The 26,063-nt window shown below is 39.5% G+C and overlaps 1 protein-coding gene across 1 annotated transcript; it reads right to left on the reverse strand.

Annotated features, from left to right (window-relative positions):
• Positions 1–183: 183 nt before the first annotated feature.
• Positions 184–16,280, reverse strand: LOC133122334 (myosin-16-like). Its single transcript, XM_061232275.1, has 42 exons — positions 16,071–16,280; positions 15,455–15,598; positions 14,910–15,066; positions 14,200–14,227; positions 13,994–14,096; positions 13,793–13,885; positions 13,539–13,602; positions 12,890–12,988; positions 12,472–12,575; positions 12,190–12,328; positions 10,973–11,241; positions 10,536–10,706; positions 10,235–10,411; positions 9,963–10,148; positions 9,780–9,867; positions 9,553–9,670; positions 8,984–9,104; positions 8,725–8,861; positions 8,523–8,604; positions 8,257–8,430; positions 7,915–8,142; positions 7,216–7,320; positions 6,966–7,052; positions 6,711–6,856; positions 6,454–6,544; positions 6,314–6,370; positions 6,141–6,227; positions 5,806–6,051; positions 5,563–5,680; positions 5,047–5,174; positions 4,708–4,904; positions 4,431–4,563; positions 4,095–4,311; positions 3,781–3,917; positions 3,428–3,531; positions 2,885–3,077; positions 2,429–2,632; positions 1,840–1,965; positions 1,570–1,740; positions 1,252–1,452; positions 842–1,064; positions 184–395 (listed from the first exon to the last, which is right to left on the reverse strand). Exons 1-41 carry the CDS (start codon positions 16,278–16,280, stop codon positions 861–863), a joined length of 5,844 nt encoding a protein of 1,947 aa, XP_061088259.1. The 3' UTR covers positions 184–395; positions 842–860.
• Positions 16,281–26,063: the final 9,783 nt, after the last annotated feature.

Below are 26,063 nucleotides of genomic sequence, written 5' to 3' on the forward strand. Positions count from 1 at the left end.
GTGGTGGCAGTGCATGGGGGTGCGAACAACATGTTTATTATTTGCTTGTTTAGCATATTATCTTGTGTATTGGAAGACAGTTGGAGGTAACATTGATGGTAGGATAATGCTGTCTAAAAATTATGGAAAGAAACAAGGTGACATTGCATTTGATTTTATTAAGACTAATTTTATGCAGTATTACAAAGCAGAGTGATATACTGTGGTTCATTCTCTATCGTTGACATGAGAGTGAAGCCCTCCCCCCAATTACTTCCCATTTGTACATCAATTATACTTTTTATTATTGTAAACTTGTATTTTTGTACACTTCGTGATCTCCTTGGTGATGGACCCATTGGCTTCTTGATGTACCTTTCCAGATGGAAAATTATTGGAGTGGAGTGTTTGTCACTCTGGAATAACAACAATAAAAAAGTAACCATTACCAAAGAAGTTGTAATCTTGCAGCTGTTTAATACCATCCATCTAGTCGGTAAAAGTATTGTTCAATAGTTCAAATTCACAATAGGGTTAAGGAAGATATATCATTGTGTACTGCAAACCATTTTTTTATTTTTATAATAGATTGGAAAATGTTTCAGTATACTTCAGTTGTATACTTCAGCTGTATAGAAGTATTTAACTTATTACTAATATTTTAATCAGAACACCAGAACATGAAAACATAGAGTAAATAACTGTTGAATATACTGTAGTTTATGGCTGGCCATCCTGTCTAAAAACAGTATTTTTATTAATAAAATCTTGTATCAGTGACTTTAATATAATTTTATGAGATGTTTGGACATTTGAGAAGACGGCGGACTGTACAGGACATGTATCATTTTGAACCACTCACCGGCTGTGTGTAGAGTTATTTATTCCTCAGAAGTAGACTTAGAGGAGGAGGACTTGGACACCTGAATGATCTCCACGGAGGTGAAGCCCTTCCCCACAGAGGCACGGTTCCTGGTACGCAGCTTGACCAGAGCAGACTCAGCCATACCTGCTCTCTCTTCAGCATCATCCAGTTCGTTGACTGTTTTCCTGTACTTGGACAGACTCGTATTTGCCTGCTCCTCCTAAAACCGGAAGAAGAAATATGGGGCTTGAGCTGGATTGGCTAGTCTGCACTGGTCTGCAAGCTGTAATTGTTCAACGTTACCTCTCTAAAATGATTTGCAAGTCACTTTACTTCCTTTAAGAATATGTGCATTTAGTTGAGAATCTGATGGCTACTAATGCAGATACTTTAATGCAGGTACTTACAGATTCTTCAAGCTGCCTCTTGTAGGACTTCAGTTTGTTCTGCAGTTTCTCCACTAGCTCTTGCATGCGCTGGTTGGTCTTGTGATCCTCTTCAGTCTGGAATACCAGCTCCTTGAGACGGCGCTCATTCTTGTGCAGGAACTTCATGGTCTCAACGTGACGTTTCTGCTCTGAGTCAAACTCAGTTTCCAGCTCCTTAACCTGTTTGCAACAGAAATGGTTACCGTCTTATGTAGGCCCAAGTTTGATCATGTGTGTGCCAATAATTTTAAAGAGGTGTATACTTGCTCATTGCTTAAGTGAAATTTTATGGCATACCTTGGCCTCCAGTTTCTGGATTGTGCGTTTCCCAGCCTTGAGGGCCAGTTGTTCAGCTTCCTCCACCTTCAACTGCAGGTCCTTGATGGCAATCTCATTGTTCTTCTTAATCTTTTCCAGGTGCATACAGTGGTCTTGCTCCTGTCGCAGCTCTTCAGCCATGCGTGTGGCCTGGGGATTGGTGAAGGGAAATCCATTCATCTCTCAATGGAAAATTTACCATGAAACCATTGACGATCTATAAGAATGAGCACAGAAGTAAATACTCACATCGGCAACAGCTTTCTTGGCTCTCTCATCTGCAGAACGGAATTCACTGATCAATTCCTCGTTTTCGTTAACGATGCGCGTCATGTCCGATTCCATTTTGCGCTTGATGATAATCAGGCTTTGGTTCTGGTGGAGAAAGAGTTAGGACAGTCTCAGATCTCTGCTGAAATCATATACCTGGACAATATTGCTAATATACACCATCAGAAACATGCAGATAATTGCTAATGATGTAATCCGCCATTTGATGATCACAAAATACTGCACTCTGTCTAACTGGATAGCTTCTTGTCTCCTGTCTTCAGAATGTAATTAGACTAATGTGGCTAATATCAACACATTTCAAAAAGTAGGTAAAGGAAAGCTTACAATATTGTATGAACCAATAGAGGCTCTGTAACTTTTCTCAGGATTTTGTTCTTGGTATGCCAGTTAAAGGGTTTACAGCTCATTAAAAGCGGTGTTATGAAATGGTTTAGTAATTTGGTTAGAATATGAACATTGTTAGTCTCTGCATACATTGCCAGTATCCCTAAAACCACTTCAAATGAATGTAAAATGGCCCTAATCCACAAAGGAGAGTGCTTACCTGTGTTCTGAGCTCATTGTGTCTCTCGCTGACCTCCACCAGCTCCTGCTCGATGAGTTTGCGGGAGCGCTCTGAGGCCTCCAGCCCGCTGCGCACCTCCTCGATCTCCGTCTGCAGCAGGCTGAGGCGGCGCTCCTGCAGGCTGTACTGCTCCCTCAGCTCCTCGTGCCTGCGGGCATCCTCGTCCATCTGTATCTGCATGTCCTGGAGTAAGAGCACAGGGACGGCTCAGTAAAGGCACCCAGCAAATACTTCCCCGGTGTGCACTGTGGACCCATCTCAAGCCTGACAAGTTATTTTATTACTACTACTTACTACTTATTTGTGTTGGCTGGACAGTAAAATGTTTTGTACATGTTTCACTGCCATTACAGTTCTGGTAAAAAAGCATTGCCCTGTGTATGTCACAGTGCTTAAATAATGTATAATTGTATTACAGTAACAAGAGTTCTCTACCTTGATCTGCTGCTGCATCTTCTTGAGAGTCTTGACCAGTTCACTATTGTTCTTGTTGGCATGTTCCAGTTGGATCTCCATTTCATTCAGGTCAGCTTCCATCTTCTTCTTCAGCCGTAGGGCCTCAGCACGACCCTTAGCCTCTGCCTCCAGACTGGCCTGCAGAGACTCGATAGCACGCTGGTGGTTCTTCCTGGTGATGTTACAGGGAAACAGGGGTTACTGGCAAAACCTGTTCTTTTGTACTGCTTTTGTTATTATCTTATTTTTTCCTTTCTGGGGCTGCTGCCACGGGTAGATGACAGGGATAACTTACCAGAGGAGTTGCTACTAAGCAGTGAAGTGGGAATACCCTACTGGATAGCAATATTATCCTTAAATTATGCATGGCCCAACAGGAATCCCAGAAAGCAAATGAATGATTGCACTTGGCTCAGATATGTAATTATTATTCTCGCAAATTAAAATAGATTATTTAGTCCTTTTACAAAACACTCTGCAAAGTATGAGAATTGTGTGAGAAATGTTGGAAGGTTCTCTGACCTTGTAACTTCAAATTCTTCCTCCTTTTCATGAATTCTGCGATCAATGTCAGCCTTGACTTGAGCTAGCTCCAACTGTATGCGGATCACTTTGCTCTCTGAAACCTAAGTGCAGACAAATCACAAATTGTAGTTGCATATATTATCATTAACATCAATTGTATCAATTGTGTTTGGACATGCATATAGCCAATAGTGCCCCATACAATCTTAACTCATTTGTCAATTTTCTTTAATGTATACATTGGAAAGAATATTAATATGTAAAAGTTTAAATGCAGTTGTAATTATAAACCACTGCATAAATAACTAATAGGTTTATGCAGGTTGTTATTGGACTGCTCATCATCTAACCTCCACAGAAGCTTCAGCTTCCTCCAAGGCCATTTGCAGTTCATCCTTCTCAATCTCCAACTTCTTCTTTGCTTTCTGCAGCTCGTGGACACTCTTTCCACCCTCACCCAGCTGATCCACAAGGTCTTTGATCTCCTCTGTAAAGAAGATACTATTTAATATTTAAGTTTGGCAGGCTTTTTATTTCATATTTTGTTGTATTATCTTGTTATCTGTTGCTTTCCCAAGAATATTGCAAACAGCATGCAGATTAAGGTACTGTATAAGCACATTTTCCACATAATGAAATAGAGTTTTTTGGATGTTCTGCTTGCCTGCGAGGGTCTTGTTGTCCTTCTTCACACTCTCTAGGTGGTCTTGTGCCTCTTCATAGGCAGTCTTGAGTTTGTAGGACTCCGTCATGTGGATACGACATTCCTTCTGGGAGCTGTCGAGCTCCAGCTGCAGTTCTTCACATTTCTGACTCCACTCAGAGATCATCTTGTCAAAGGTGCGCTGCTTCTTGTCCAGAGCTGCAGCAGCAGCGTTAGCCTAAAGAAAAGGGACAAATTCCTTTGATTTCATATGGCGGATAACTTCTGAAGCATATTGGTGGATGAGTACTGATGCAATAAGTTGGTGAAATGTGGGAAGTGTAGCTAACCAAATACCTTCTCCAATTCGATGGTGAGGTCTTCCACCTCTCCCTGCAGCCTGAGCTTCACCTTCTCTAAGCTGGCTGCCCGAGCCTGGGCTGCTTCTGCAGCCTCTTCTGCCTCTTGGAGCCTGGCAGCCAGCTTCCGCCTGTGTGGGAAACAAGCCCGTTAGTGCTTTATGGAGATCATCTGTATTTCACAGCAAGACAAGACACTTACACTGTATGATGTATCAAACATGTTGTCAGGTCGTGTTAACTGTTCTGGGTAAAGCAGTCCAAGGCTGACTTACTTAGTCTCCTCCAGCTCTTCTGTTTTCTGGATGGCATCAGTCTCATACTTGGTCCTCCAGGTGGTAACCTCTGAGTTGAGCTTGGAGATTAGGCGCTGCATCTCAGCCTTGCCCTCCTGCTCCTCCTCTAGTTGCTCCTTCACCAAGTCTAGGTCATGCCGAGCATTGGCCAGGCTGACCACCGCCATGCTGCGAGACTACCAGGAAGGGAGGCAAGGTTTACTATTAAGGCAACACTTTCAACACTTTTAATTTGGTGGGGGTGTGGGGAGGGTAGTGGTGGATCATATTGTGCCTCAGTGGAGGACAATGAATTATCTGCAGTTTTTGGTTGAGCACCTTTGTCTCCTCATCCAACTGCCTCTTGAGCTCATCAGTCAGGGAGGTCATTGTGGACTTTACACGGGCCAGCTGGCTGACCTTGCTCTGTGCCTCCTCCAGTTCACGGCCCAGATCACTGTTTTCAGCTGCAAAATGGGAGCGAAGTCAGTCTGATGAAACTTATTTCAACTTATTTGGATTCTTAGACTTTTATTCAGGTAGTGTCACTTGTCAGGCTCATAATGGTATGGTGCAATGAGCTTGACTAGGTTCCACCTTGATGTGAGGTAAGGCTGCCCAAATTCCATTGATCTTTTGCTAATGACCCAATGATAAATTATTTTCTTTGACAAGTCAGAACCTCAGATATGTGAGAATCCAAATAGAGGCAGCGATTCAATCCATTTCACCATTGATCTCTACCAGAACACTGTTTGCCACATTACAATGCAGGAAGCTAATCATACAAGATATAACTTATTTTTCTTGATGCTACTGGAGGAAAGCATCTGGGGTTCTCAGGTAATAACTTACCACAGAAACGGATCTTCATGGTATTCAGTTCTGAATTGTTTCTCTCCATCTCTGCAAGCCTGGCATTGGCTTCAGACATACTGTCCTCCAACTTACGAACATGAGCCTCAGAGTTCAGCTGCATACAAGGGAGCATGTCGTTTAGAAAGCCTCAATAGTATTAGTATGGCCTTTCTAAATACGATTGAAATTGGAACACTTCCATTGAATAAAATATGTTTAAAAGTGATGACACCTCCTTACCTTTGCCTTCTGGACTGATTCAATGCTGGCATTGAGATCATCAATCTCAGCCTTCATGACTTGTTTATCCTTCTCCAGTTTGACCTTCACACGCTGTAGATTGTCTACGTGCTCAGCCATCTCAGCCATGGCGTCGGAGTGCTTCTTGCGCAGGGCAGAGGCAGTGGCCTCAGACTGCAGGGCTGACTCCTCCACCTCCCGCCGCAGCTTCAGCAACTCCCCTTCCCGCTTCTTGTTTTGCTCAATCTGAAAACAGGAACGTGCACTAAATAAACTTAAACTACAAGGCTATCTTTAAAATTATAGACCTGGAGAAGGTGAGTGGGGGAGGTTACCTGAGAAACTGTAGCCCCCCCAGCTTCTTCCAGTCTGTCGCTGAGGTCTTCCAGGTCACGAGATAGTTCAGCTCGTTGTTTCTCCACCTAAAAATAGCAAGGGCAATAACAGTCATTGGATGCTTTATCTCAGAAATGACAATGGAGAGGACGAATGCTGAAGATGTTATTACCTTGGCACGTACAGCCCTCTCAGCTTCCAACTCTTCCTCCAACTCTTCAATGCGAGCCTAAAAGAAGCAAGTGGCGTTTAAACTGACACTATTTTGTTGTAAATTAATGGCATGCGCTCACTCTCCTTGTTTCCCATTACCTGGTGCTCTTTAAGCTTCCTCTGCAGTGTAGAGTTCAGTGACTGCTCATCCTCCCATTTACTGTTCAAGTGGTTGACCTCAATATCCCTCCTATAATGGCAAAAAAGTAGAGTGCTTGGGACCATAACTGCATATTTTCTCTTAACTTGTTTTATGCTAGTAGCTTTCCGGTCCTGTTAGTGTCACTGTATACCTGCCTTGATAAGGTTTGGAAAGTTATTAATGCGATTATTGTTTGATTTAAAAGCATACATACTTTTTCACAACCTCTTCCAGATCAATCTTGGATCTCTCCATTTCGTTGAGGTTTTCAATTGTCATTTTTAGGTCGCCCTCTGCCTTGCGGCGAGCTTTCTCCACCTCAGCACGGATTTTCTTTTCTTGTTCCCAATTGTCTTCAAGCTGAAAGATCACAAAACCCCCATAGGTAGGCACAATTTCCAAAATTAAATTGTAGACAGTACTAACCCTATTTTTTTAGTGCATACATTTTCCTGGTTTCCTCACTCACCTCATGTATCTGAGTGGTCAGCTTGCTGTTGCTCTTCGTGAGGTGGTTCACCTTGTCCTCCTCTGCTTGAAGGTCATCTAGAGTTTTCTATCAATTAAATCAAAACTAATTTTACTGAGTTATTAAAAATGACAGCATGTCTCATAGTAGTTTGAAAGTTGCTGTTCTGAACAAATGAATTGCAAATTATTATAAACCTTGATGTGACTGCCACTTGATTATTTTTCAATGGATTTTTTCTGGACCTGACCTGATGCAGCTCTTCTAAAGCTCTCTTCTCCTTTTGGAGCTTTGCAATAGTGTCGTCCCTCTGTCCAAGGTCACCTGATAGGGTTCGCACTTTCTGGTCCAAGCTCTAGAAAAACAGAAAAAAATCCAGTTTTAAAACAGTGACATAATTCTGAGTCTCCTTGAGTACAGGTTCGTTCTGCTTATTATGGATGTGAACACCATCAGCACCATAATAATGACAATGCACTACACAATAAAATGCCCAGTGTTAATTCAACTCTAACGGAGTGCATATGAGTCCAATAGGGAGCATGTGTACACTGTCAGAATTTAATTAACACTGAACATTTTACAGAGTAAATTATGCATTTCTTGATGCTAATTGGATTAAAAGCGTCTGCCAAATGATTTAAATGTAAATGTAAATGTCTAATTAAGACATTTCGCCATCACACCCAAATGGTTATTTTCAGTGCACCTTCAAAGTTTGCAGTGGCTGGGTTTACATTGCAGTCTAGAAAGACATGGCATAATGGCATAAATGTATGGCTTCACTATACATTTATTCCATTCACCTAAGGCCATGCAGACATCCATGTTAGTGCCGTTTATCATATCCCTCACATGCACTGATGGAACTCTTCATGGATTCACAGGAACAGTGAAAGAAACTGTCATAAACCACTTTGTGTCTTCACTGAAAAGGAGACAGATTCACCTGCTTTTCCTTCTCAGTCTTGGCCAGTGTGGCTTCCAGTCCCTCCAAGTCCCTCTTGAGGTCATTGAGCTCTGCATCTAGCTTACGCTTGTTTGCACTCAGGCTGCTGGCTGTATTCTCCTCCTCCTCCAGGCGCTCTTTCATGTCCTGGATCTGACCCTCCATGTTAGCCTTCTGCTTCATCAGCTGAGTGCAGCGCTCTTCTGCGTCTGCCAAGGTTTCTTGTTCCTATGGACCAGGCAAGAGAACAAACATGACTGAAAAAAGCCAAAGGAAGAGCAGGTGCCAACAACTAGGTATGCATCATTTAAAAACACGATCAACAGCATCTACAAAACTCACAGCTGTGAGAGCCACGGAAAGGTCATTCCTCTCCTGGGAGACAGCAGCCAACTTCTCCTCCAGTTCCTTGACCCTAGCTACCATCTCATGGGCCTTCTCTGCTTGCTCACGCAACTCTTCTTCTTTGGCCTTCATTTCATCTTCTTGACGAGCCACATTCAGCAGAGGCTTGACCTGGGGAGGGCAGTCAACAAATGGCTCAAAATCAGGGCTCTCTATATGTGGACAACCTTGATTTGTCCTTATTTGGGCACATCTGGACCTACCTTGGTGTAAAGCTTCCACCATCCCCAGTAGCGGAGCTGCAGGAATTTACGCACATTGCGCTGGATGGCAATGAGACCAATTCTGAAAAAAGAAGCCAGTTCCATGATCAACATACATTGCCGACTTCACAGTTCCTGTAAGAGTGCAGCACAATATGCAGGAGGCAAAGAAATCACTGTCTTATTCCCTGTTTTTGCTGACCTTCTCTCAAGCATTTTCTTGAACTCAATCCTCATGAGGAATCCTCGTGAACGTGACTGGAGCATAGTCATAATCTTTGCCAGGCGGTCATCTCGCAGGTCTTCAAGTTTGGCCAACACTCCCGCACGGAAGAACACCTGCATTATTACAGGAGGCATTGAATGGATTTTCAGATTAAAATGGCATGTAATTACCACACACGAACATACAGCCTGTCTACTGAAAAGGGAATATCCTCACATATCATTGTTTGTCTTACCTTAGTGTGTCCAATTCTATACTCAAGATCATCTAAGCCAATAGAACCCAGAATCAACTCTGATGCTTTTTTGTTGTCCACAAATCCTTTGGGGACGATGTTGGGGTTCAGGATATAGTATCTGAAAGAGAGAATGCGTTCTTATACAAAAATGTAAGCAACACATTGATATATATTTGTTTTGTACAAATAATACCTTACTACATGTATAAAGTTTTCAAAATATGCATGCTTTGCCTGTTCATGCCACAATTAAGATAAGTTTTGCTAAAATATTCATGCATGAAATTCAAGAATAGCAATTTTTCCCAATAAAATCCCAGTGTACATTTGGCCTCCACAGAGAGTTATGTTATGATTAATGAACTGCTGGGCAAGTAGGGGGCGATCTTCTATCTGGTCAAATAAACCCCAATGCCACAGTGCAGTGATGGGCATACTGTGCCATAGGAGACGTACATAGACAATGCTAACACTCAATTTTTATACAAAAAATGAAAAATGTGGATAATACTGCAAAGTGCATAGTATGTGCCATTAAGAGCTAATAATGAAAGATCGTATATAACCTTTGCTTGAACTCTGGATACTGCAGCCTGTTGGGGAAACCTTTTCTGCAGATACGGATCCCTTCCAGTACACCATTACAGGCCAGCTGGTGCAGAATGAGATGTGCATCACAAACAGCTATGGAAATAGGAGTGGGTCAGTTCAGAGTAAACTTTTTAAATGTATGGTGATGCAATGTCCAATCCAGTGAACAGAAAATGAATGTTCGGAAAATCTCTTTGCATACCTGATTGTTTGAACTCATTAGGTACAATGCAACGCACAAAGTGGGGGGCAGTACTGCGCAGAGTAGTCATCAGCTTGTTCAGCTGCTCCTGTTAGAGAAAGGAGTCAGAGAGGAAAATGTAAAATGTTATTTTGGTATAGGCAGATGCGATAAGAAACAAAAAGACACAGAGAAGTTGGGCACCCTGTAGAAAGCAGACACAGTCTGGAAAGATGACCCCTTCTTCTGCTTCTTGGCCCCAGCAGCAGCTTCCTCTTCTTTGAAAAGGTTGGCCAGCAAAGTCTGGGAGGACTTCTGGAAGAGCCCAACCACGGTTTCATTCAAGGGGTCCTTGTTCTTCTCCAGCCAGCCTGAGATATTATATCCAACCTAGGTGTGAAAAGAAGCCAATGTATCACATTCTGAGTTTATACTACTCGGTTTAATAGTCTTAGCTTTTGTGTTAGATAACTCACTGTGCCAGCATAATGGACCAGTTCAAAATGAGCCTCAGGGCCCTTCTTCCCTCCCTTGGGCTTGAGGAAGTTGTTGGACTTGCCCAGATGATTGTCATACAGGGCAGATTTGAAGGTTTGATCACTGGCTTTGGGGAACACGCACTGCTCTTCAAGGATGGAGAATATACCCATTGGCTGTAGCATGGAGAGACAAAAAATATAATTCAGATTGTATTTCTAAAATGTACAATATAATAATTTTTCACTTAAATGCTTAATTACGAAGCATTTAATTTTGTATATTTGGATAGTTTCTCACCTTCTCCAGAAGCTCAATACAGGCTTGCAGGTCCAGACCAAAGTCAATGAAGACCCAGTCAATGCCTTCCTTCTTGTACTCCTCTTGTTCCAGCACAAACATGTGGTGGTTGAAAAACTGTTGCAGTTTCTCATTGGTAAAGTTGATGCACAGCTGTTCAAAACTGTTGAACTGTTTAAAATATGGAACATTATTAGATAAGATTAGTCAGGAATTCATTTCTGAATGAAAAAAAGGTCACAATACAGCTACACATTTACAATGAAAATAAAATCTCTGTACTGAACTGGATGGGACTGTGCTTATCTGTGCTGCGCTGGACTGGCACCCGATCCTAAAGCCCCCCCACCCCCACCCCTTGCTATGTCACTGAGATCAGTGAACGCATCAGTGTGCTTTTTAGCATGCCTAAATGGCTTTTAGGCTGCTAAGTTTACCTCAAAGATCTCAAAGCCAGCAATATCCAGTACACCTATGAAATACTGGCGCTGCATCTTTGTGTCCAGGGTCTTGTTGATTCTGACGACCATCCACTTGAACATCCTGTCATATACGGCTTTGCCCAGGGCACCGATGGAGTAGACACACTGGACCTGGCTCTGACCTTTGGTCACAAACTCATTTCCGACTTTCACACGAGGTTTGGTGATGCCCTTCTGCAGCTCACCAGAGTTAATCATCAACAGATGGGCAACTTTGTCTGCCACTAGAGGGTTGAATGAGGAAGAAAGAAATTGAAAGAATGGAATATAAGCAAATAATATACAACCCTTATATTCATATTGCCATACACATAAAACGGATAATGTAAATAATACAGGGATACTTTGAAGTAACAAAAGCAAATATAGTTGCAAGCATTGATGGCCAAGCACCAAAGGCCGTAGTGCATTGGAGGGTACTTTGGCATGGACTGCAAACCTAATCTTAATACCATCCATACCTACATTGATGTGTTGTAAGGGTACATCAGTAATGATGCTGTAGCACCACCTAGCGTAGAAGTGGCATGACATTTGATGCACATGACCTACATGGGCCCCTCTTCAATTTATATATTTTCAATATTTGCACAGAGGCTGGATTTAAAGGAGGCCTGGTCAAATGTCTTTTCAAGAATGTGTGCATATTCATTATTAATTTTCTTTAAGAATCTTGGACAGAGGGGGATGTGCTTCTCATCACTGTTACACGGTAGCTGTCTGAGGGTTCATTTGGGCTTGATCAGTCATTTTGGTTCAGTTTAATTTGTTGTCCTACTTGCGACAACTTTTGACATATCAAAATGTATTTTTCATTTTAACACAGGGATGTGCTGTAGACCATGCATGCCAAATTTTGTGAGAACATTGTCAGAGAAGTATGAAAAAGTTCTTACATTTAATAAAACAATATAGAAGATGACACTTTTTTGGTATTGTCATCCCTGCAAAGGGAGGATGCACAGAGTACTGTAAATGGGTCTGAATATTTTTGACATTGTTTTGGGGGGAAATGTGAAAAGGTACTATTATAGTTGATTCCACTGAATCACTACTAAATTGGAACATTTTCCATATTACTATGAATTATAGCTTAGTACTTTCTAATCTTTTTGGTTCATCTTTTTCAATGATGCCAAACATTTTGGAGGGCAATGTATGTTCATCCTTACCCTCAGTTGAGTCAACCTCAGCCTGCTCCTCTCTTGGCTTCTGCTTAAATCTCATGTTGCCAAAGTGCATGATCCCACCAGTCAGATTATATATGCTCCTTTTCTCCTCTGGTGTGAAGCCCAGCACATCAAAAGCCACCTTTAAAATAACAACGTGATTATAATACTGGAAATAAACATGTTTCATTCAGGACTACAGCATGAGTGAACCTTTAAATTAAGGGCAGGGGAAAATAACATAGAAACACAATTGGAGTGTGATTTTCATGCATTTCGACTCACATCGGTGAGCATCATTTCTTCACCATCATCCATGTTTTCCACCACAGTCACGCCCTGGGCAATCCATGTATAATGACTTGGGTCTGACATCAGCAGGAGCCCCTCTGTAAATGGAAACATGAGGCAATGCTGAAACATAGACCTGGATGATGAGATAATGATGTCATGCATGACTGAAAAGCCTGAAAAAGTTTGGGTTACTGAGACTTCATTGTAAAATGAACCACAAAGGCCAAACAACTTGGTTCAGAATGGCTGCTAAGTTTTCTTTCCCCAGTAACACCCTTTGAATTAATTTTGTTTTTTATCAACAATGACTCAAAGTGGGCATACTCATCAGTACTGATCAATATAATGTTTTACATATATTACAATATCATTTTGGCATACCAGAACCCTCTGTTGTTTTTAAACTTACCAATCAGTTCTGGTATCTTTCCTGAAAGCAGCTGGTAGAAGATATGGTACCCACGTTCTGCAGCTTGTTGAGAGATGACACGAGATTTCTCCAGTAGATCTGCCAGAGAAAAGAACCAAACAGTGTAATTAATTAATTGTAATTAATTCCTATGGGCAAGCAATATTTTTATTGGCACAGACATTTTTATTTTTTATAAAATGCTAAGCCTGGTGAGCTTCAAATATGTGAGGCACAGTCACCATTACAATGATTATGATCCTGTATATAATTAACAAAAAAGTAAAAAATGTGAATACCTCTAATTTCACCTCTGAGCAGCTTGTTTTGCATAAATGTGTCTAATATAAGTGACATTTGAATACTTACACATAAAAAGTTTTTAAATGTAATATTATCTTTACTTATCTGTGACTATGAGTTCAAAAAAGGTTTTATTGCTTTCAAATATATTTATTGTAATGATTAACAAAATTTAAAAAGACTGCAAACAGCTGAAATATCTGGACAATATTTAGTTCTCTGCGTCACAAACTTGTATTTCACTAGCAACTACAAGAGGCAAAGCATTCCATTGAAAACAATGCTTTCTAAAATATTCTTACAATTACACTTTTGTGCATATTTCACACAAAATGAAAGTACTTACAGCTCTCAATGTCAGCTCCAGCCAGCTTAGCTGTTGGTCCAAAATGGATTCGGATAAATTTACCCTGGAATGAATATGATATATTCATTATATATTATAATTATAATTAGAACTATAATTATAATTAGGGGGAAAATGTTTTCATTTTTATTGTCAAATGCATGCAAACTTAATTTGAAACACAATCAACTGCATTTAAAGACATGCTGTTTCTCATAAACAGTCCATTTGATAATTACAAAACAAAGACTTACAAATCTGGAGGAATTGTTGTTCCTGGTGGTTTTGGCATTACCAAAAGCTTCAAGTACAGGGTTAGCCTGGATGATTTGATCTTCCAGGGAGCCCTATAGAAAGCAAATGGAGTCTTTTACTGATAACACAGACTCATGACATATTTCATTTTCTTCAGTGCATGAGGATGTATCAGTCAAAAAATCTATTGATTTCTGTACCTTGGAATCAGATACAGCTGCTTTTCCAGTAACGGCACCCACATTGGCAAAGTACTGAATGACCTTCTTGGTGTTCTCAGTCTTGCCAGCGCCAGATTCTCCGCTAGGAATCAGAGGGGAACAGTGAGTCCCAGTCCTTCACTGTACTTTGTTAATTACTTTTTAATGTCCAGTATTTGCAAAAAGAATTCCACAAATATACTCACGTGATAAGCATAGACTGGTTTTCATGCTCTGAAATGGAGAAAATGATGAAATGTGCGTATAAGTACCTTCATCAACTATATAACTAGTATCGTTCTGTCACTCTGTAATATAATGCTACAGACGTACATTCAAGGGAAAATAAATTCAATCCCCACCACAGCACAAAGGAAGTATTTATGTGGCTCTGTTATAAAATTACCACAATTTCCATTTTATATCTACAGTAATTTTTGCAGATTATTTAATTAGAATTAAATTATCTATATCTTGAGTTTTTCCTCATCTATTCTATTACAAGAGGAAGAACAGTAACAAAACAATCTGAGAACAATCCGAATCAAACTTTAGAAATAAGGTTACATGAATTGACAGTAACTAATGTAGTTGTTAACATTAATTCATGATGTACAAATACATTAATTAGCATGGAATTAACATTTCATTAGTTAATGCATTTGTTAACTACTAATGCATTAGTTACATGAATATTAATTTTTAACTTCTAATATGAGTTGGTATTAATATGAATGATGTACTGTACAAATACATTAACAACACTGTACAGATTAACTGAGTAGTTAGTTAATAACTACATTAGTTAATGCCAATTAATGTAACATTATTGTAAAGTGTTACCATTTAAGGTGGTTTAAACCTGAAAACATGGACCATTCTTATATTACCTGCACACTATTATGGTTAGACTTACCCATCAGCATGTCATGATAGGCATTGTCTGAGATGGAGAACAGATGGGGGGGCACCTCATTGCGCTTCTTCCCCTTGAACAGTTGGGCAACTTTGCCACCATAGATAGGAAGCCACTTGTAAGGATTGACAGTTACGCAGAACAAGCCAGAATATGTCTGAAGAAAATCAAGGTAAAGAGACCAATCATTAATGTGATTTTCACTCATGGTTTGGTTTTTTTACAGGCTACAGTCTGTATGTACATATTACTATACATGAATATTGAATCATGAATATGTCCTTGTAGCATACCATTATTAATAGCATACTGAATGAATCATTGAGCAAATATTTATGCTTATATTATTATGGGCTAGACGTAGAGGCAGATAAGAGATTTTCTGTTTCAGAGTTTCAGGCAATTCACCAACAAAGTCCAGGTACATAATACCAAAATAAGTTGGGCATAATAAGTCCACCAAGTACTATAGAACTTGTGTTTTATACTTTCTATAAGTGGGCTATTGTAATAAGCTGGACATTTTATTAATTTGTAGTACTTACATAGATTCTCATGTGGATGTAGCGCTGGCGAAGGTTGTCCATCACACTGGCTTCATTGAGAAAGGTCAAGTTAGCCATGTCACTCGCCTGATAGAACTTGGGTGGGTTCATTTGTTGAATATCATCCTTCTTAATGGTGACAGTCTGGACAAGGAAACGCACACACGCACACACACACACACAATAATAAAATCTCGCAGAAGTAAACTATCATCTCAATCTCATGGGACACAATTACAGCTTTGACATGTGAGCTCATTCAAATGCTGGAATTTGCATGAACCGTGTAGCATGTTTAGGGCTTAGTAGTAATTGCAGTAGTAATTATTATGACTCCAAAATCACAGTAACTTTATATCTGATCTGCTATAATAAAAATTGTTTTGTTTTTGACACATGTCCCTATTTAGATTCCACTCTAATTATGTAAACCAGAAATAAGAGTACAAAACAGTAATTCTCTCATATCTCTATTGGTCTAATTTCTACATGTGTAGAATAATACAATTGAATAGCTGAGAATGGGTACTTTAGCCACATGTGAACTGTTTGATTACAAATCTGAAATTATGTTATTATTATATTATTTATTTGTAACAAACATTATGGCCCTTACAGTGTTTTTGGCAGTCTTGATGGTGACTTTATCACCCTCCTCAGACTGGATCTCGCCAGTAATATAACCTTCCTTCTCATCATGCACCCAACAGCTCTTCTTAATGTCGTAGGGCTTGGCCATGGCCTCCAGTTTCTCCTTCTCTGGAGGAGCCAGGAAGGGCATGGGATCTATGTCATCCCCACACTCTCCTTTATATCCACCCGGCATGGTGACTGACTTTTACAAACCCACGCGATACAAATTGCAACGGTGGTTGCGAGGCTGAATGAAAGAAAGAAAACAAAACATATAGAAATATATCATCTTTATATAATTTCACCAAGCAAAAAATTATATATTACGGAATTAATTGCATTGTTTAATTAATATAATTGAACACATTAAAAGTAACTAAACAGGGTTAGATTCTATTAACATTATATCCAAAGCATGGAGTGATTTTACAATAACATTTGTCATAATGCATGAGACAAATGCTGACTGGGGATACGTACTCACCAGAGCAGGAGCGTGAAAGTGTTGGTGGTGATGGTGTGTGTCATATCAGCAGAGGCTGTTATATATCATCTTCTAGAACCCCTGACAAAGCAGTATCTATTAAAATGTCCTTACCACAAGGATGGAATAGCAACTCATCCATCTGGGAAATATCAGTTATGTTTTGGGGCTTGGGGAATCCTGCACTCTCCTTATGCCCTTTTTGAGAATCTTGAATGCCAAGCATTCATAACTTAAGAACCAGTGTGCAGTTGCTTCATGGAAAAACGAACTGCTGATATCATTTAATAAAAGTGGACAAAGAAGTAGGCACAAATATTGTATATTGGTTTGATCTGAATTGCTTCAAACTTTTTCAACTTCTTCCAATAAGGTTGGGTTTAAAATTAAGTTTCAAGACATAAATGATTGTAAGCTCGAGTTTGCATTTCCAGCATTCAGTCACCTTCCCTGGAGAGGGGTTGCAAGGATGGCTCTCAAGAACCCAACAGGATATCAGATACAGGACCCAGTCCTTTTCTCTGATGGAGTTTAATTTCTTTTAATTTATTTTTACTGGTGGAAATGATATGTCCAAAGTGGAAACTCATCTAGGATGTTATTATTCCTTAATGTATGCATACATTTCAGAGTTTGAGAATTGGCTCTCTTGGGTAGTGCCTACAATTAATTGTTTAACTAACAGCTATAAATCCAAAGTCAAAATAAATGATCAACAAATCAGATTTTTCTGACAAATATAGCAGGCAATTTTGTGGACGGTATCCACCTGTTTGAGTATCCCGACTTGGCACTGGTCTACAGAAAAGCTCAAATGGAAGGCTTAATATGTGCACAAGTGTGGAGTTTCCTCACCCCAGGGACAATGCTTACTCAAGATACTGTTACAGCTGAAATTTCCCTGGTGCTGAGTGAAGCAAATGAACACACGGCAGACACTTGCTTTCATATTTATATAATTCATTAAGGCACATGGATGCTTTCATATAAATCAAGTTTTACACTTAATTCAACCATCTATACATCATCATCATTAACCAAGAGCTTATTCTACTTTTCTGCTTTGAAAGCCTATTCAAGCAATGAGCAGAGCACATTGACAAATGAAATCAGCACACTCAATGGGTTACAAAAGATAAAATAATAAACTTAAATCTTAAATGTTTTGAAAATTAATGTGTTGTGACACGTTTACGGCATACACCGATGAGCCAAAACATTATGACCAATCACAGATTAACCAAATAACCTAGATTATCTCATAACAAAGGCGTATGTCAAGGTCTGGGATATACAGTGTCTTCAAAACCTATTCAGGCCCCTTTACTTTTTGCACACTTCTTTGTGTTGTAGTTTTCATTTTGAATTGATAAAATTGCTATTTTTGCCTACCAATCTACACCAGGGCTGCCCAATCCAGTTCCTGGAGATCTACCATCCTCTGGTGAATATGATGTGCTTTATTAGGGTTGGAATGAAAACCTACAGGACGGTAGATCTCCAGAAATGGGGTTGGGCAGCCCTGCTGTAAACAATAAGGCCCGCTGTCCAATTATTATTATTATTATTATTATTATTATTATTATTATTATTATTGTTGTCATAATCATAATCCTCATTGTTATAATTATCTGTGTGAATTGTCCAAACATTAGGATTAAAATGTCCAATCACAGTCCCTGCTAAAATATAAATATGAATCAGTAATCGTAATCTTACTTATTTTGACAGTCAATCATTTATACCAGGGCTGCCCAACCCCATTTCTGGAGATCTACCGTCCTGTAGGTTTTCATTCCAACCCTAATAAAGCACATCATATTCACCAGCTTGTTGAGCTCCTAATTAGTAGAATCAGGTGTGTCACATTAGGGTTGAAGTTAAAACATAGAGGATGGTAGATCTCCAAGAACTGGATTGGGCAGCCCTGATCTACACTCAATAACCCATGATGACAAACTGAAAACATGTTTTCAGAAAATCAAAAACTGAAATCTCTAATTAGTATTCAGACCCCTTGCTGTGGCTCTCAAAATTGTAGTCAGGTGCTTCCTGTTGGCTTTAATTACCCTTGAGATGTGAGAACTTGATTGAAGTCCACCTGTGACAAATGTAATTGACAAATTGACATCATTTAGAAAGGTAAACACCTGTGTATACAGTGGTGTACAAATATTTTGGCACCCCTGGTTTAAATGTCTGTTACAATGAATCTGATAACAAACCTGAACTCTACATGGTACAACATGTTAAACACGAGACCTTTTGGCAACTTTTACAATTTGCTTTTTATTTTAATAAATAAATAATTTACTGTTTACAAATCTTTTTTTTTTAAAGGAAGAAGGCCTTGTGCAAAACTTTGGGAACCCTTTTTGATTACTTTAAAAAGGTGATTACTAAGGCCCAGACCAAATGATTTACTCGTTGCAGCTTCAATGAGTCAGGTGAGTATAATTCCAGGGTTGAACTTTTTATTATGAAGTAACAACTGTGGGTTCCTCTAAACAGTTTTCCAAGGATTTCCACCAAGAAGGAGCAGGCTACAAAAACTCTCTCAATGTTCAAACTACTTATTTCAACTGTCAGAAACATTATTGACATTATAAAATGGAAGATAAATAGAGCAGTTGAAGTCAAGTCAAGGTCTGGAAGACCAAGAAAGATTTCAGATAGAATGGCCTGAAAAATGTTTAGAAGAACCTACACATCACTGCAAAAGAGCTACAAAAAAGAGTAGGAAACACAGGTCTAGCTGTTCTCAGTACAACATACTTTGAACAACAAGGACCTAAATGGCAGAGTTGCCAGAGTGCTTTAGACTGACAAGACCAAAATTGAACTTTTTGTCCACCACGAAAGAAGGAGAAAAAATGGTGAAGCATTTGTAGAGAAGAACACCTTGCCAACTCTGAAGCATGGAGGTGGATCCATTATGCTTAGGGGCTGTGTGACAGCTGGGGGCACAGGAAATATTGTGCAAATATGCATTCCACCAAATATCAAGAAATTCTAGAGGCTAATGCAAGACAATGATCGAAAGCATACCTCAAAATCCATGGAACCATGGAACCTCCAGGAAAGACCACACTCCCCAGACTTGAATATTATTGAAAATCTGTGAAGAGATCTTTACATCCGTACATGCAAGTTAGTACAAAGTACTAACTGACAGGGTTCCCAAACCTTTGCACAGGGCCTTTTTTTTTGTTATATTTTTTTTTTTGTAATCTTGCTTTAAAATTTTAAGAAATATTTCATGTTTAACGCTGTAGCATTTAGAGGTCAGGCTTACTGGATTCACTTAGATATTCATTGGAAAAGGCTTTTTGACCAGGGGTGTCAAACATTTTGCACACTACTGTTTAAGGTCCAACAATTCACACTGCATGTTAGGACAAAAACCAAGCCATGAAATCCAAGGAACTCTGTAGACCTGGGCAAGGGTAAAACCATTTCCAAAACTTTGACTGTTCAGCACAGTGGCCTCAATAATTGTGAATTGAAAGTTTGGAACCACCAGGACTATTTGTGGAGTTCACTGTCTGGTCATATGAAATAACCTTCCAAGAAGGGCCTTAGTCACGAAGTGACCAAGAACCCTACGGTCACTCTAACCAAGCTTCAAACATCCTCTGGAGATGTGGGAGAATGTTGTAGAGATAAATGAGAGATTTCAGCTTTTACAAACATTTCTAACAACCTGTCTTCATTTTTTTTATTATGGGTTATTGAGTGGAGATTGATGGGCAAAAATGCCAATTTTATTTTGAAATTAAATCTACACCTGAGAGACTTTGACAAGAGCCAAATCGTTATTGCCGGAAGACTGGTTCAGGGCATCACCAAAACGGCATGGCTTGTAGGGTGAGTACCTACCCACGTGGTCCGAAGAGGGACAAACCATGGACCAGTGAAAGGCACCCAAGGTTCATCGATGCACCTGGCTATCCCGTCTGGTCTGATCCAACAGAAGGACTACTGTGGCACAAGTTGCAGAACATTTTAGTGCTCATTACAGGAGGACTGTGTCACAACCTCTTCGTTCAGCCTCCACAGGCCGCTTGGCACCTCCACCTCACGCTCACGACTACTGTCTGTTCTGGCTCCACGGTGGTGGAACGAACTCCCCGTTGACGTCAGAACTATAGAATCTCTCCCCACCTTCAAGCGCAAGCTGAAGACGCACCTCTTCAAGCAGCACCTCTCCCCATCCCTCCCTACCTCCCTGTGAACCTTAATTGTTGTCTCTGTGACTTGCTTTGTGTATCGGTATTTTTAGTTGGCTAGGTAAGCAGTGTTTGGATAGTTAACTTTGGTGACTTTTGCTCTGTTTGTTTGTTTGTTTGTTTGTTCAAAAAAAAAAAAAAAAAAAAAAAAAAAAAATGGCCCTTGCCCTTATCGTTGTTGTACAGGTAGCAGTTGAAATTGTACTTACCTCTAGGGTCTTTCAGCGAACTTATCCCTGGTTATGGGTATGCACTTTGTTGTACGTCGCTCTGGATAAGAGCGTCTGCCAAATGCCAATAATGTAATGTAATGTAATGTAACAACACACAGTACATCGCACCCTGCTGTGTATTGGGCTGCATACCATTCACAGCAATTTTGCTAATGACATTACATTTCCAACGGTCTATAGTATGTTAAGCTTTCATAAAACAATACTGTTTTTTGCCTGCATAACGAAACAGTACCATTTTCATTACATACGCTGAGACTCTGCAAAAACTGTCTGGTTATTTTATGGCCAAAAAGGTTGACGTTTTGCAACAAATTTGCAATGCCTACGTCTAAATAGAGGACACCTTTTGGGGAAGGCATTTTCATTGTCGTGACTGCATTTTATATCAGTAATCATCCAAATACATTCTCAAAAAAATTATTCAATATGCTTATAAATAAGGAACAAGCCTGCTTTTTTATAATAAATAGCATGCGAAATTGTGGAATGTGTTTCACTTGTTAATGGGTGTTTGGTATTTATCAAAAACGTCAATCAATGGACCTCAATGAATATATTTGCATACACAACGTTATTATTTTTATTTATTACGATGCTTTTATTTGATAGTCTTCTCAACCTATTTGTAACCTATGCCTGCCAGTTCCTGGATCGTGTATTTAATTTACTTAATTACGTAATTAATTTACTGAGTTTTTATTTTTCGTGTTGTAGGTTGGGTGCGGTTTGTGTTCCATGTCTGGTCCCGGTTTTCCATCCCATGTAGTCACTTCACTTGCCTCATCTGTCCCGCATTCCTCATACCCTCATCAATCATTCACTCCCACTTAGATAATCATTAGTTAGATTCCCTACACCTGCCCTTATCACAATTTAGTCCCAGGTCACACTCCCTTCGTTGCCAGATCGTTGAAGTTTTTCCTTCTAGTCAGAGCCTTTGGTGTCCTTGTCAGTTCTGTTGAGCTGTTCAGTTTTTTGTCTCCATACCCAGCCCTGTCTCCTGCCTGTCCCGCTGGTTCCCTGCCGGCCTTGCCTGCTCGCCTTCCTGTTCCCTACCAGCTTCGGTTCCTGCCAGCCTTGCCTGTCTGGAGGTTCTGGTCTTTGTATACTACTAGTAAACGCCTCCGGTGAGGAGTGCTTTAGTGAACTGTGGTCTGCGTCTGGCTTTTGGGTCCTCACCGGTCACCTGTTGTGGACACTTGCTATCTGAGGAGAGTGAGAGGTAGGGGGATGATGACAGGCAGGGGTGGCCTGTAGCGTAGTGGTTAAGGTAAATGACTGGGACCCGCAAGGTCGGTGGTTCGATCCCCAGTGTAGCCACAATAAGATCCGCACAGCCGTTGGGCCCTTGAGCAAGGCCATTAACCCTGCATTGCCCCAGGGATTGTCTCCTGCTTAGTCTAATCAACTGTACATCGCTGTGGATAAGAGCATCTGCCAAATTCCATTAATGTAATGTAATGTAATGTAATTAATGGAGAAGTGCAAACACTTTTTACAGAATAAGCAAAATACAGTATTTTACACATCATAAGACCCATACTATCATTTTGTGTCCTTTTGGAGTTTCCAAATGTCCTTTTTGGAAAACTGCCTAGACATAGCTTAGAAGAAACAATGCAGAATGCTCATTTTTAGTGATACTGTCATCAAATTTAAAATTTGTCCAGTGTTTGTGTAAAATTTGTCTGTGGCTCCATTGTTTTTTAAGTGTGCCACCACAATAATCTGTGTCCACTTAAAAACAGAGAATCTTTTCAGTGAAAAATCTTCCATTTCCACTGTGTGTGTGTGTGAAAACAAGAACATTTGGTGAATACTGAATATTGTACTGTATTTACAAATGTGCACTGAATTATGAAAAATTAAGGGAAAAAACATCACACATTAAATAGGATAAGCATTATAGGGTGTATTTAGCTTTAGCATGCACTCATAAAAATACAGAAGTCTTCTCCATGACCAACAGCATATTAATTTTGGATGGATTTTTCTTTATACCAAAAACAAAAAAACAAAAAACTCAGATTCAGTTGTTTTGGATGAAACTGCACAATGACACATTCCTCTTGAAATTCCCCACCAGCAGGTGGAAGGGTTGAGCCAGAGAAAGGACCTGTGTTTTAATGTATTCTGTAGTCTGGTTGGACAGTTCTGTATTGCCAAATAACAATGGCACATGGATGCAGAGAGCAATGAGGGTTAAGGTTAAGTCACTAATTAATACACTAATCAAAAGCGGAATTAGCACAGAAAACTACACTCAGTTAGGTATTTATGAGATTTTTTAGGCTTACTTATTCTTCTGCTGCTGTAGCCTATCCACTTAGATGTTTGACATGTTGTGCGTTCAGAGATGCTCTTCTGCATACCACTGTTGTAATGTGTGGGTATTTGCGTTCCTGTCACCTTCCTGTGAGCTTCGACCAGTCTGGCCCTTCTCCTCTGACCTCTCTCATTAACAATGCTTTTTTGTCTGCAGAACTGCTGCTCGTTGGATGATTTTTGTTTTTTGCACAATTCTCTGCAGTTTCTCAGATACTCAAAACACCCTGTCTGGCACCAACAATCATTCCACATGATTGGATGATTAGATATTTGCATTAAGAATCTGGAGTACAGGTCTGCCTAATGAGTGTATATATTTCATACAGTTCCCTTATTTATTCATCTTAATTGCCATAAATGTATTGACTTAATTTATATAGTGCTTTTAACAAAAGCACTTTACAATTGATGATGCATTGTGTGTTCAGAGATGCCCTTCTGCATACCACTGTTGTAATGTGTGGTTATTTGCATTACTGTCACCTTTCTGTCAGTTTTGACCAGTCTGGCCATTCTCCTCTGATATAGCTCCTAAACACAGGACTGCTGCTCACTGGATTTTTTGGGGGGTTTTTTTGCACCATTCTTTGCAAACTCTAGAGATTAGTGTGCATGAAAATCCCAGGAGATCAGCAGTTTCTGAGATATTCAAGCCACCCTGTCAACCACGAACAATCATTCCATGTTCAAAGTCACTTAGATCAGTTTTTTCCCCATTCTGATGGTTGATGTGAACATTAACTGAAGCTCCTGACCCATATCTACATGATTGTATGCATTGCAGTGCTACCACACAATTGGCTGATTAGATAATCGCATGAATAAGTAGGTGTAATAAAGTAAAAATAATAAAAAAGTACTGAGTGAGTGTATATTGTCCAGTTGATTTTATAGGTGGAGGGATGTATAAAAAGGGCTCCAATTCCTATATGGTGCCTTGATATGCATGGGAATACCTGTAAAGTAAGCTGACAGCTTAAAATAATTTTGAATCAGTGTATAGAGCTACAACAATCAACAATAAAACATTGTGTCACTGTCCAAATACATATGGACTGCACTGTAGAAATAAACAGCTGACTGAAGGCATACTTATACACATGTGTAAATGCAATTACTTTTGGATATTAAAGGGAAGAAGTGACCTTTTGTTCAGCTTTCATTCTGTAGCTTGCAAATTCTCACCAAAAGCTTTGACAGAATTCAATTCTATTCTAGTTATAGAGAATCCTGTCTGAGAAAGCCCTGATAATCAATAGAATACTGTATACAGTAAGTATAAGACAAGATACCAACACTTTTTTGTTACTGAAAAAGTCATTCTCATGATGCTTATGTACATTTTGGGATAGAAGCCACTGTATTTCTCAGCTCTTGTAATGAACAAAATCTATGTAATTTATAATTTTTAAATCCATTTTTTCAATAAATGTATTAAACGTTATTTTAGTTTTATTACAAATTGTCTACTAACACAACTTCAGTATGCTAAAAATGGATGCCATTGGCAGGACAAAAGCACTGGCTTTTCAATCTCAACATTTGATGAGCTGGGCGTGCCTCCATAGACATTGATCATTTTTAGAGCTGTGAAATTTGTATTTTACCCATGCATTTGCTATATTTTCAAGTGATATGTGTGTGTTTCCATATATCCCTTCATGTATGCTTTGCATGCAACTAAGGCTGTTTCCCTGCCCCCTCAGGCAGAAATCCAAGGAAGCAGATTGTTTATTGCACCTCACTTTATGGCTGTAGTAGTTGTTTGTCCTCAGCCATATTGCAACAGGAAGACCATGTCCCATAGTTCTTCTTGAACTCAAGCTGAACAAGCAGCCTACATAAAGATGGTTAGATGGGTCTTAGTGTTTGCTCGATTCATACAAAACATACATACATACATACAACAGGAGGTATGGCAATAATCAGCCCATTACTGCTTATGTGTATTTTCTATCAGAGTAAACAAGTACTTGGCTTTGTACATGAAACTAAAGAACCAATGGCTGACCTTTAACCCTCATATTATGTTAAGATTGTTTGACTGGTTTCACATTTGCTTTCTTACTGTCTCCCAAATTACTAGCCTTTTATCCATAAATATGAAAAATCGATGAGAAACATGTCATTTTACAGCTTAAGGAACAGTAGTGAAAGTTTGGCACCTGTATGGGAAAGTACCACCAGAATCACTCACAAAGAAATCTGAGAAAAAAATGAAAATGTACTCTTACATTTTATACAGTTACAGAGAGTCAAAATAACACTGCACAACAAACTTGTATGCCAAGTTGTTACAGGAATTTGCATAGCTTTATGTTCATTGCATTTCTACTATTTAATCCCACCAAATTAGAAAATTAGAAAAATCAAACATGTCAAACACAGAATGGGGTCAAATTGACCCCAAACATAATAGGAGGGTTAAATATATTCTTTTTCCCAACAGGAAAATATCTTCAGACACCAATCCAACGAAGTGATTAAGCAAGCTTGTTTAACTTAAATTTTAACAAGTAAATTAACAACTTACTATGACAAACCATCATATTAATTACAAAATAATGACTAATCACATAACAAAATACATTTTACCACTAGCTCTGTGGCTCAGCGTTTGCGAAGTCTCGGTGCTGTGCTCGAGTGCGCGCACGTCCTGCTGTTTGTGCCTGACGTCAGAACGCCTTTTAGATCGAAAA

This window comes from Conger conger, chromosome 2 (genome assembly GCF_963514075.1).
Source record: "Conger conger chromosome 2, fConCon1.1, whole genome shotgun sequence".
NCBI lineage: Eukaryota > Metazoa > Chordata > Actinopteri > Anguilliformes > Congridae > Conger > Conger conger.

Excerpts from the sequence above, each read along its gene's own strand:
- LOC133122334 (XM_061232275.1), bottom strand. The coding sequence starts at position 16,280 with ATGCCGGGTGGATATAAAGGAGAGTGTGGGGATGACATAGATCCCATG. Across the intron at positions 15,599-16,070 it reads TCAAGACTGCCAAAAACACT|ACTGTCACCATTAAGAAGGA; the intron begins GTAAGGGCCATA and ends TTCCTTGTCCAG. Across the intron at positions 6,857-6,965 it reads TGACCACTCAGATACATGAG|CTTGAAGACAATTGGGAACA; the intron begins GTGAGTGAGGAA and ends GTGATCTTTCAG.